General features: G+C 49.3%; 1 protein-coding gene across 6 annotated transcripts in view; it reads left to right on the forward strand.

The window, feature by feature from the left end:
- EPB41L1 (erythrocyte membrane protein band 4.1 like 1) overlaps positions 1 to 13024 on the forward strand; it is a 144058-nt gene that overhangs the window by 112723 nt on the left and 18311 nt on the right. For 3 of the 6 annotated variants that reach the window (XM_023550205.2, XM_023550204.2, XM_023550206.2), the window contains exons 14-15: positions 9076 to 9486; positions 11720 to 11824. In XM_023550205.2, coding sequence (XP_023405973.1) covers positions 9076 to 9486; positions 11720 to 11824 — 516 coding nt within the window. Of the gene's footprint in view, positions 1 to 1200; positions 1306 to 5358; positions 7345 to 7865; positions 7974 to 9075; positions 9487 to 11719; positions 11825 to 13024 lie in introns of all 6 variants that reach the window. The other 3 variants (XM_023550207.2, XM_064276048.1, XM_064276049.1) reach the window with 2 other exon arrangements.

Raw genomic sequence — 13024 nt, forward strand, 5'->3', positions numbered from 1 at the left:
CCAGAGTGGCCTCTAACCATTCCTCAAGCCAACTGGGCCTTGGTCTGGCCATGGGTGAGGTAGGATGCAGAGGAAGTTGAACTCCAGAAGAGAAGAGAAGGGAAAGATAAGCACATATGAACTGGTCTGGAGCCTTGGAGTACCTCTCTCGTACAGAGCTGCCTGGCTTGGGGGTGTGCCCCTCCTGCTGATGATAACTGAAACTGCTAGAAGATGGGTCTTATAAAAGGATAGAGCCTGTCCTCTCCCTCTCCAGCGAGAGGGATGCAGTGTAATACAAGAGTGTAGTCCACTGGTGGAGAGAAGTATGTTCCGGGAGCTCGTATCGGAGTGATGGACCATTTAGAGCTGGTTTGTAGGATTCACTGGCATTTAGGGGCCCTTGAAGATTTGGGAGATGGGAGGAGCTGTGGACAAGGACTGGGCTAGGTCCTTGGGTGAGTGACCACCCCTCTGAGCCTCACTGCCTAGTCCATCTAAAGGGGGACGAAGACTGCTACTCTATAGAAATAACAGAAATAAAAGTACTTTATAAACTGGGAAGTGCTGGATAGTCATGGGGTCATTGCTGATGGTGACTAGAATCTCTGATCCACATATGGGCTTTGGGGGGATATCCTGAAGGGGTGTGGCAGCCAGAGTTCGTAATAACTTCCTCACATATGGTTTGGCCCCATCCGGGCCAAGGGGAACACAGTGGGAACTTAAACCAAAATAAGGACTCCAAACTATAAAGAACTGTTCCCATTTGCTAAGCCGGGTTTTAGTTTCAAAAATAACTTTTTAAAAGGGCTATGACCCAAACTGCAGAATTGAACCATAGCCTAAACCAAAGTCAGCCAGGGAAGTCTTGGAATCAGAGTCTAAATCATATGACTCTAAAAGCTCTTGAATGAGAGTGACCAGGGCGATGAAGAAAGAACCTAAAGCCGCAGTGGTGGCTGGCAGCTGACTGTGGGCCTCTTCCCTTGAATGGCTCAGAAGGGCAGTCTCTCTCCATTTTGCCCCATGGTGTAGCTCCTTCCTGACCTAATCCACAAACCCTAAGGATGTGGGACTTACCAAGCTGGGCTGTTTACAGACTCTGTGTGTATGTCTCTCTTGCTTTCTCTCTCTCCCTCTCTTCCTACCTCTGCCTCTCTCTCTCTCCTTCCCTTCCTCCCTCATTCCCTTTTCTCCGGCCCTGGGCCTCCCCTGCAGTCCCAGAGGACCCAGGACACCTCTCAGCAGGACTTGGTACCTGAGCCTGGAACAGACATAGGCTTGGAAGTGTTCACTCAGAAAAGCCTCGCAGCATCTCCTGAGGTTACTACCTGTCCTCACCTTCCCATGCTTCTTCCCTCCTGGGGCCTCCTGCCCACCCACAACCGCCCTCTAGGTCTTAAGAAAACCCTTCCTCTGGGGTGGGGGTGCAGACCAGACTCTCCTCTGCAGATGGGAGCACTGGGTAGCCCATGTTGTCCCCAGGTTGTGACAAGTGAGCATCCTCATCCTGGGGATCCATCAAGGGCTGACCCCTCCTTCATCCATTGTTTTTCAGAAGGGACAGTCCTGAAACTATTCTGGGAAGACAGAACAGCCTGAGTTAACCCTGGCTACAAAGGGGGAGGCAGAAAATTATCTCTCTGTCAGGTCCTGGTGAGGCAGGTGACATTGGCCTGGCTCTGACTTCTAAGCTCTGGAATTGGGAGTCTTCCTTAAGGTCTTATCTCTGCTCAGAAGCCTGAGTAAGGTCTAGCAGTGGCTGATTAGGGGATGGCACCCTGTGCATCCTCTGCCTTCATTCTCTCTAAACTCCTCCTGGCTAGGGGCTGTCAGGGTCTCCAGGCAGGCAAAAGTGGTGTCCTTCCCCAGTTAGCACCCTTCAGGTTGAGGAGATGATGTGCAGACAAATGTTCTAAATGAGAAGGGCTTTGCCTCTGGGCCTAGGGCAGCAGTAGGTAAGGGTTCTTGGTGCTTCCTGCATCCCCTGCATGGATGCAGGGCACAGAATCCAGGCCTAGGTATTAGGGGGCTGTGTCCTCTCTGCTGGGACCTCGTAGACTCTCAGGATTGGAAAATACTGGCTATCATCTATTGAACCTTCCTTCTCCCAGATACCTGACCCTCCTCTGTTGGCATAGTACATGTCAGGGTGTATGCCTTTTTGAATTCCCAAAGAAAAACTCTGTAGCTGTTGAAAATATACCAGAATTATAAAATAGACATGAGTCATCTACATAATTGGTAAAACATAAATCATAGTTCTATGCCATGAATTTTTCTTCAATGCGAAAGTAAAAACAAAACTACCAGTACTCTCTCTTGAAAGAAGTTGGACAGGAATAGTCAATAGCACTCCAGTGGAAAATAACGATGCTCTGGAACACAGAAATGCTCCTAGAACCAAGAATGGGTGCCCACACTGGGGTGGGAGCCCCCAACATATGCCCTTTATTAGCGTCCCTGCAAACTATCCATCCCGCCTCTTCCTCAGAGGTAGCTCTCACTGTCGTTTAAGGGCACCCATTCTGTCTTCAATCATCAGGTGACAAGTTTTCATATTGAATTAAAATCTGCTGTTCTGAGTCACCTGCCTGTGGGCCTGGTCCTGTCCTTGGCACCCATAGATCTGCTCTGCATCCTCCTCCCAGGACAGGCCTTCATAGATTTGAACACTTCTTCACCCCCACCCCCACCCCCATCCTTTCTTCTTGAAGCTGAACACTATTCCCAGTTCCTTCAACAGTTTCTCCCAGGACATGGTTTCTAAAGGGCTCCTTGTCCTGGAGCCCCTCCCAGAATATGACCCAGAGTTCCAGGTGGGGCCTAACCAGCCTGGAGCAGAACCACCTGGCTAGAGATTTACTTCTTGTCTTGGCTGTGTGGTAACAGAGCTGGCTCCACCTCTGCTCCCAGGATCTGTCTCATGGCTTTTCTCTGGCTGCGTTGCCCTCGGCTGTAGCAGGGGGCACTCTGAGCAAGGCTCAGTGGAAAGAGTGCCTGCAGGGCTGACAAAATCTGGGGCTACATAGATGTTATCTCATCTTGTGAATCAGGTCAGAATGACTTTCAGACCAACTCCCTGGGCCACATGTGACCGGTGCCTTGGTACCAGGGAAGTTTTTCTCTCTTTTATGTTCAGTCTTCTTTTCTCTTCAGGATCCTACATGTCTGCTTTCACCTATTAGAAGCACAGCCAGTCTTCTTCCCCAACTGCTCATTCGATGATCTTATGCAAGTCATCTCCCCTCTGGGAGCCTCAGCTTCCCTGTCTGAAATAAGAATAATAATACCTGCTTTATAAATTGCCATTAGGATTAAATTTAATAATTTAGACAAAGTGCTGATGTTTCCTGGCACATAGTAACTAAGTATCAGTAAATGTTTCCCTTTTTCTCCCTGCAGACTCTTCCTTTCCATTCTGTGCCAGCTCCCGCCTCACTCATTCTTGCCTATCTACCCTAGTTTCTAGTTAGACTTGGGGCAGGAGTGTTCCAAAAGGGGCCTCATTGACCAGCTTTGGCTGACGATGACCGTATAAGCTGAAATGGGAGCAGCTAAAGGAACCTTCCCAAGGAGAAGAGAAAATAGCTGGCTTCTGTAGGCTTTCTAAGCACTTCTCACTTGGATGGTTTAAGTGCTGTTGTACTGAAGGCTTAACGACCTGAAGTAAAATCTCGGAAACCCACACCAGACTTTGTCTGGACAGCCCCTCTTCCTTTGTATTTCTCTTTCCTGTTGGCAAGATTTCTCTTACTAAGGTCTGATTCCATGAGAGTCATGGAGGTTTGCTAAAACGGAATGGTGGAGGGGGGAAAGAGAGTTTACAATGTGACCTTGATCCTTCAGAATACTCCAGATCTTATGTGAGGTGAAGTTGACAGACTTGACACCAAGTCATAACCTGGGAGGGACATGCCTGAAAAGGAGTCCAAGGTCATATGAACCCTCACCCTCTTGTTGTTGGGAGCAGCTTTTGGCACATGTTACCATGGAGGTGGTCATGGTAGGGTAGAAAGAACACACTTCCAAAAACCACGAGTCAGAGACTGGGGTTCTAGGCCTGATGGCCTCTAGCTTACTCTGTGACTTTTGGAAAGGGACTTACCTTGTGTAGGCCTCAGTATCCATATCTGTATCATGAGGGGCTTGAGTTAGAGCAGTAGCTTCAAAGGAGGGAGGTACCTCTGGACACTGTGGTGGCCAGGCACCTGACTTCAACTCTATAGCTCTATATTTGTGTTACATGTTGGACTTCCATTATTTGTGTGAAGAAAGTGCTCTGTGGCTAAAAGAAGGTTATAAACTCAATGGACTTCTTGCATTTTTAATATCCTAGGGGGTCCATTCATTCTCTCCTAAGCACTGTTCAAAGGACTCTTGGGGGAGATAGAAGACAGTTTTGTAGATGGTTTGACAGTGCTGTACTCTGATACCTTTGACTTGCAGTTTGCATCTTTAGGTCTTCTCCTTCCATGATGTGTTCTGGCCAGTCCTTTTCTACTCTTTCTGTGGATTTTGTTAGACCTCTTCAAGAATGGGCTGTGGTATTGTTTCTTTTGAATGCCACGGTGTTCAAGCTGTATAAGCCATTGTGGCAACTGACACTAATCGCTAGAGCTGGCGGCTTCTACCTTCAGTACTAATCAGTTTCCTCCCCAGAGCTCTTGTAGAAAGGTCAGATTTCAGGCAGTGGCCTACGGAACTTAACTCAGTGCTTTCCCTCAGCTTGACATTAGGTCACATTGGGAACCCATATTCCATAGGTTGTGAGATAAATCTTCAAAGATTTCAGGCATCAAAAATCAGACATTCTTGTTCTGACTCTACCACCAACTAACTGGGACCTTGGGCGAGTCACTGACTTTTTCTAGGCCTCAGTTTCCCCATTTTCACAATGAGATTGAACAGAATCATGTCTTAAGAGTTTTTTCAGCTCTAACATTCAAAGATGCCAAGTGACATAAGCTACTTCCCCTTCTTACGGTGGCAGTTATGTTATTAGAAGAGCAAAAGAGCTCTGATTTCAAGGAAACGTGTGGTGGTTAGGCTGGTTCTGACCCATCTATGGATCTCTAGTTCCCCTTGGTTAACACGGGGAGGGCATAAGACCCCATCAGATTTTACCAAGTTGGGGATGGTTGAGGAGAGTCATTAAATAATTCATTGGGTGCCCTGTTGGGAAGAGTAGCCTTTATGAGGATGACTGGCATGGTTTTGCCTTCTCCACGCCCCCCTCCCTTCTCCTGGGGACATGCCATCCTAGAGACCACCTTTCAGCTATAGATCTGCCCTTCTTACAGAAGGAAAAAATGACTCATTCTTCAGGTGTCTGATAATTTTATGTTAACTCTTCTTACTCCAATTGAAACACAGGGTTCAGAACATTGGGTACTTATAGAAAGGCAGTACACTAGGCCAGAAGAACTCAGTCTCCTGAAAGTCGCCACGACACAGCAGGAAGAAAGTGGGGCAGGCCATGCAGATATCTTTGCTGATGGCAGACTCTCCAAAGTAGACGTTCTAGTGGACAAGTTTAAAGTTGAAGTGGCCACAGAAGAAACGGGGGAAACCAGAAGGACAAACACCCAGCAACGAGGGAGGGTGATTGCAAGTCCTGAAGATATTGAATCAGTGTGGGAGGAAAGACCCTGGATCAGGGAAGGCCTGGGAGGGGCTTCCCTGGCTGCAAGCTGCGCGTTGGTAGAAAAGCTCCAAGAGGGCTCCCAGCTCAGGGTGGGCACTGGGGAGGCAATCATCAGGAACCACCATGTCTCAGCTGGTCAGCAGGAAAGTCACACGGAGCTGAGCAAGGAGCTGGAGGAGTTCCAGACTTGTGGGAGACCCACTGCTCCAGGGACCACGACAGCAGAGGTGGACCTCCTGTCTCCAGCCTCTGACAAGGGAGTACTCCAGTCATTTCTGCTGGACCCAGCCCATGCAGAAGCCAGAGCCGACTCAAGTGATGAAACCGATACCTCCTTTGCTGAAAGGAGCTTCTATTTAAACTACGGAGAGAAAGACTCTGAAGACCAAGTCCTCCCTTCCCACCTGGAGGAGAGAGAAGAGCACCCAGTTGCCGCTCCTGTTGATGAGACCAGGCTGGAGCTCTTAGAGGAGCTCCCAGAGTGCTCTGTGGTAAATTCCTCAGATCAGCCAGGCTCTGCTGCAGGTCTTGGCAGAAACAAAGACGAAACCCACACAACTTCTTCAGAGAAAGGAACAGGACCCCCCAAGAAGCATGGAAGACCAGATGACCTTAAGGCCTTTGTTGAGCAGCTCAGTAAAGGCCCTTCTCCAGAGCAGACATTTGCTGAGAACTGGGAAGAAGTCCAGCAGGGGGTGGGAGGAGAGTTGACTCACCCAACAGCCAGTGCATCCAAAGAGGAAGAGACCCCTGTGAATGGAGATTTGAGGGGAAAGGTTGAGAAAAGCTCCTCAGCAGAACTGAAGAACCACTCACCTGACAGAAGAAGGGGTGTACACCCAGACCTTGAGGTCTGTGCCCTTCCTTGTACCATCCCTCCTAATGATGTAAGTAAACCAGCCAAACTGGGCAGAGAAAGGGGACTGTTTCACACCCAAACAGGAGAACCTGCGACAGAGGACAGTGAGGCCTCAGCATTTCTTCAGATGGAGGTAATCACCCCTATTCCAGTCTCTCCTGATCAGCTCGAGGCTCTGGCAGCTCCAGAGGAAGCTTCTCAAAACCCAGCCCCTCATGGGTCAGTGGAGCCTTTGGAGCTCAGGGATCCCTTTGGAGACCAGCGCCCTGTATTTCTCAAACATGTCCGTTCTCCCAACCAGAGCCTTGATCCCAAGGACCTAGTAAGGTTAGTTGTGGCCCCCGATGGAGGTGAGCGCAGGGCACCTCCCATCACCAGCAGAAAGCCCAGAATTGTCCCTGAAGAAGCTGAGGGAGCCATAGCCCTGGGATTGGTGTTCTCTTCAGGGAACCAAAAGGAGATGACCTCTTTCCAGGCTGGGGGCCAAGAAGGCTCCCTGGAAGATATTAGCAAGACCTCAGTGGCCAACAAAATTAGGATATTTGAGACCCACGGAGCTGAAACTTCCCGAGCGAGTCAGGGTGAAACAAAGGCCTTTCCAAATGAGTTGTCTCCAGAGGCCTCCACAGGCCAGGTAGAGGAACAGCGGAATAAGCTTTTAGACCTGGGTGTCATCCAGCTGCAGCCCCCAGGGGACTTTGCCAGCCCGAAAGTCACACTTCCTTCAATGATGCTTCTGGCTACCAGACACTTTGGGAATGGCATTTCTACCACATCCCACCAGGAAAGATGCATGGAACTAGAGTTCTTGTCCCCTGATTCAGGCTGTGAAACCACGCTGGAGGAAGCCACTGGGGTAACTGGCCACATGACCCCTACTCCCACCACTGCCCCTACTTGGGGGAGCTGACCGCATGCTGTGTAGTTCTTTAGAAGCATGTTTCAGTGGCCCCTCGTCATTACTGCAATCAGAGGCTGCTTGTCCATCCCTATGAGTTCTTTTTCTGAGATGGGCCTTAGTGTAGCCAGGCTGAATGACCAGTTCATCTGCTTGACCCATGTTAGCTTGGCCCTAAAGACCCTGAGCCTGTAGTGTGACCTGGTGCCCAGAGGGCCCGCAACAACTCCAATGGAGAAGCTAGCAGCACTGCCAGCCAACTACACACTTGCTTTGCCTTGCTGCTTCCACCTGCTAGATTCCTACCTGTCTTGCTTGGCTTATCCAGTGATCTTCCTTCATCCTTCCCCTTCCCTGGGTTTCCTGCCTTGGGGAAGCTGGCAGCCCAGAGGTTTCTGTCCTTCACTTCTGGTTCCCTCTTCATCCCAGTGCCAAGTTCCTTTCTGCCTCCTTAAGACTAACCATCTTCTCTAATCCAGAACAAATCCGGAGATGCGGTCAGGGAAGAGAAGCACCTCACCAGCTTAGCAGTGGACACCCCTGGGAAGGGAGGGCGCCTGAGATTCACCGGCCCCTCAGGCCCTCAGGTCTCTGCAGTTCCTGTCTGCCCTGATGACCCGATCATCTTTACCTGCAAGGATGCAGAGTTGTGTTAGATTCCCACCTGCCTCTGGCAGTGCCTCTTGTGGCTGGCTGCTCAACTCTGGCTTGTCTGGAATGTATTCCTCACACCTCTCAACCTTCTAGAAACTGGCTAAAGGGAGGCTCGAGTAGGGCATTGTGCCCCTTGCAAGTGAATCTCTAAGTGTACTGAATCTTGCAGAACCTGAAAACAAGTACTTTTAAAATATTTTGTGGGTGTTACGTTGATTTTAAAAAAGAATGCCACGAACCAGTAAAAAATGTGTGTGTGTGGTGTTTAATCCCTGACAGGCCAGTTGAGAGGTATGTATGTCGGACAAGAGTTGCTGGTTCCCCTCAGGCATTTCCTTGACCTGCTGTTGTCAATTACACTGATGGGACCAAAACCCCCAGTGTGTGGCCTGCCCGCTGGCCCACTTGTGGAGCTCTGGGTTGAATTGGTGTAGCACCTAGCTCCTAGGGAGCTTTTGCCCGAAGGGCCTTACTCCATAATGTTTCTTCCTCTAAATGATGCTGACCCTTCCCACAGAAACTCAGTGGAATTGACAAACCATACTGGCTTCCTCTTTGTCTCTCAAAGCTCTTGGCTCCAACCTCTCTGTCTTCCCCCTCCTGGGTTTCCCTGAATCCCTAGGTCTCCCTCATTTTCTGTTTCTCAACGCCACCAACTGCACGGGATGGGCCTGGGGTCCAGGCTGCCATTCCAGCCTTTCGCATAGTGCCGCTTTTGATAAGCTCCTAGATCCAAACCTTGGATGGAGCCTCCTGTCCAGGGCCAACTGGCAGGGTGTTTGCTTTGTACTTGCTTTTGCCATCAGTGCCTGGATTGGCAGGACCCTCAGAAAGGAGCATTCCCACCCTTGAGAAGTTTTCGGTTTTATAAGTTTGTTATGATTTTAAGGAACCTTTCCTGGGGGTGGTTTTCTTTTCCTGACCTACTCTTCCATTTGACATGGTCCCAAGATTTCTTCTGACGTTCACCATCTTGATTTCTCTCTCTCTCCCCCCATCCTACATCCCTGTTCCTTTGATTTTATCTGGCCATAGAGAGCAGGGCTAAGGGAGGGCTCGGAGGAGAAAGTCAAACCACCACGTCCCAGGGCCCCAGAGAGCGACACAGGAGACGAGGACCAGGATCAGGAGAGGGATGCGGTGTTCCTGAAGGACAACCACCTGGCCATTGAGCGCAAGTGCTCCAGCATCACAGTCAGCTCCACGTCCAGCCTGGAGGCTGAGGTGGACTTCACGGTTATCGGCGACTACCACGGCAGCGCCTTCGAAGACTTCTCCCGTAGCCTGCCTGAGCTCGACCGAGACAAAAGCGATTCAGAAACTGAAGGCCTAGTGTTCTCCCGGGATCTCAGCAAGGGGGCCCCCAGCCAGGATGATGAGTCTGTGGAAATCGAGGACAGCCCGGATCGAGGGGCCTGCTCCACCCCAGATATGCCCCAGTTTGAGGTACAGTGGAGCATCATCGAGACCCAGGCCTGCCCCACATGCCTCCTCCCGGCGCTGCCTGTTCAGAGGGCCCTGGGCCCTCTGTGAGAAGACTGAGCAGCCAGCCTGCAGCCCAGAGTCCTGCATCCTGAAGCCTGGTCTCACATTGCATGACTGCCCCTCCGCAGAACAGCATGGTTCTGTACTCGCATGTTTGCCATGTTGGTTTAACCATAACACGCACTCCTTGATGTTTTAACCCTGGGACCCCATTGCTTGCCTGGGGTCAAGCGATGACAGGGTGGGAAGGGCGGGAGGCAGGCTGGTCTTACTCAACTGCTTCTCCTTTCCCTGCCTGTATTGCATGGAACCTGCAGAGAGCATGTGTTTGTAGGCTATCGGGGGCTCCTGTGACTTGGTCTGAAAGTTGGATGGTTTTTCCTGTTCCAGGCCCAGACTCCTCTCCCCAGAGCTTGGGCTTCCTGGGGAAGGGGCAGTAGTTTCAATCCATATGGCCCTGGGGTCATCGGGTGGTAGTGGAAGCTTCTGGAGAAGAGGAAGTGTCTCATTGAGGGGGCACAGGATAGACTGTCTAGGTCTCTCTGTTTTATGTCCCTCCTCTACAGAACTGCAAAGGGATTTTTATAAGCTATGTTCACATCATTCCTTTGCTTATACATTTCTTCCAGCCCCAGCCTACCTGCCACCACACTCTCCTTTCTCCCATGTTCCAGTCACTGAACTAGGAGCTGTTCCACTCTGGGCTCTCACTCCATGCTGTACCTTCTGGGTATAAGGCTTTTTCTCCCTTTTTCTGCTTTGCAAATGTGTTACATTCCAGGACACAATTCAGACATCAGTTCTATAACATAAGCTTTCCTGATCACCCTAGGTAGAAGTTTTTCTCCTTCCACAGCCACCTCTCTTTAATCCTCTGCTCTAGCATTGTCCAAAGTAGTCAGGTTATCAGCTGATGCGTCTGCTCTCCCATCAGGTGAGAGCTCCTCTAAGCCAGGGGCCAAACCTTGCTTGAGGCCTGGCACATCCCAGGCACTTACAAGATGATTAATTGAGAGAATCAATATATCTTAGCATTACAACCATCTGTATGAATCCCCCCGCCACTGCCAACCCACCAGATGACTAGCTAGACTTTCATTCATTCATTCATCCAACTCAGATATGTTAACACTTACAGTGTGTATAACCATGACCAAGGCCCAATAACGGAGGCCTCAGAAGAAACTGATTATTTCACTTAAGACTTCTAGAGTAGATTGTAAGCTGGTAGCCCCAGGCCAGATCTGGGCAGCATATGTGTTTTCTTTGACCCTGATATAAAATTCAGGATATTGAATATAAAATCCAGACTTTATTTATTTTGCTATCGTTGAGAATATACACAGCAAAACATACACCAATGCAACAGTTCGTACACGTACAATTCAGTGACATTGATTACATTCTTTGAGTTGTGCAACCATCCTCACCTTTCCTTTCCTGAGTTGTTCCTCCTCCATTAACATAAACTCACTTCCCCCTAAAGTGCCTATCTGATTGTTCGAGTTGCTGTTGTCAGTTTGAGCCCATATAGATAGTTCTTAAAAGAGCATAATGCTTAAAATGCTCAAGGGGGACATAAAATCCAGATTTTTTTTTTTTTTTGTATCATTAAAAAATCAGAAGATCTGGCCACTCAGAACCTGCTTTCCTGAGTGGCAACAGTTGGCCCAATCTGAGTGGAATCAGACGTGCTCTTCGTTCACCCTGGTCCTCAACGAGTCCACCTTACTCCTTTACATCTCCTGCCTGGCTCCTGTAGGCACCGAAGTGTGTGGCTCCTGTTCTAAAGAACCGTTCAAATGAAGCAATGAGGAGATGGTGGCATAGCCATTGAAGTCATTCAGGATTCAGTGACATTAATGTGGGGCCTGGTACAGAGTATATTAATTGAATGCCAGAAATGCTCTTTTAAGGGTGGCCTCGAAAAAAAACATAGCTATCATGAGGTTGTGTGGTACGGGGTCATAGGGCAGAGCTAGCTGGGTGCTGGTGGTGATTCTGGCTTTCTTATTGGGTTGTTTGTCTGCAACACCACCCCATGCGTCTTTTGCCCTGACTCACATACCCTTCCAGAGACTTTGGCCAACTGTGCTGGTGGGAGATAAGCCGCTGACCGTACACCACAGTTGCGTGTAAGCAAGAGTCATGCTAGAGCTTGAGTTATGGAATGTTCTCCCTCATCTCCTTACAGCCAGTGAAAACAGAAACCATGACTGTCAGTAGCCTGGCCATCAGGAAGAAGATTGAGCCAGAGGCTGTACTGCAGACCAGAGTCGCCACTGTGGACACCACCCAGGTAAACCATGAGTTCCCGTGTAACTTGAGCACAAGTGTTGGGTGTTTGGGGGTGGTTCCCACTGCTGTGGCCAGGCCTCTTGGCCAACCTTTCCACCTTAGCTCCTCTGGAGCCCACATTTTTAACCCTGATACTTCTGAGCCTCAGTGTCTTCCCTGGGCTCTCAGGGAGGCCTGGGTTCTTACCCTGGGCAAACCATACCCTCTTAAAGCCTTAATTTTGCCATCTGTAAAGTAGAGGTGATCATCTGCCTCTTTCTCCTGGGAGTGTTGTGAGGTCTAGTAGATCAGGAGCCAGAGAAGTTTCTTGAGGTATCCCAGAGACTTCTTTGGGAGGGAAGAGGGAGTGATCCCCAATCCAGCTTTAGTCAGAACAACTCACCTTGGATAATTTTATATGCATGAGGGTTCCACATCAGATTGGCAAAATGAAGAAACTGAAAGCCAAATATCACTTGTCTTAGCAAGAAGAAGCATACTTACCGCCCTGGAGAAAGCAGTCATAAATAAACACAGGTGCTTTTGTGGATTTTAAACTTGAAAATTGAGATTGTGGATCTGAGAGACGCCTTCTTGGCTCTTAATGGCCAGAACAGCTCCAGTGCTGGGAGCTCTTAACCACTGCACCATCAGGGCTCCACTAGTAGCTATAACCGAAAAACCAAACCTGTTGCCATCGAGTTGATTATGTCCTATAGGACAGAGTAGAACTGTCTTAGGTTTCTAAGGAGCAGCTGGTGGATTCAAACTGTCAACCTTTTGGTTAGCAGCCTGAGCTCTTAACCACTGCACCATCAGGGCTCCACCAGTAGCTATAACTGAAAAACCAAACCCGTTGCCGTCCAGTCAATTATGTCCCTGTAGAACAGAGCAGAACTGCTCCATAGGGTTTCCAAGGAGCAGCTGGTAGATTTGAACTACCAGCCTTTTGGTTAGCAGCCAAACGCTTAACCACTGCACCACCAGGGCCCCATTAGCAGCTATATTCCTGTTTTATTCTTTTTAGGCCCGCTTAGGAGGTGAGTCTTAATTTCTTTAGTCCATCTCCCATTGGTGGACCTTGTGGTAGCTTTTGTTTTTCACAGTTAATGATCAGCGCCGCAGTGAACTTCCTTGTTCACACTTTTTGGTGGATTTTTCAAAGGTTATATCCAAAGAGTAAATTCCTAGCAATAGGAGTGCTAGGTCAAAGGATCGTTGT

The sequence above is a fragment of the Loxodonta africana genome, chromosome 24, assembly GCF_030014295.1.
Source record: "Loxodonta africana isolate mLoxAfr1 chromosome 24, mLoxAfr1.hap2, whole genome shotgun sequence".
In the NCBI taxonomy this organism is placed as follows: domain Eukaryota; kingdom Metazoa; phylum Chordata; class Mammalia; order Proboscidea; family Elephantidae; genus Loxodonta; species Loxodonta africana.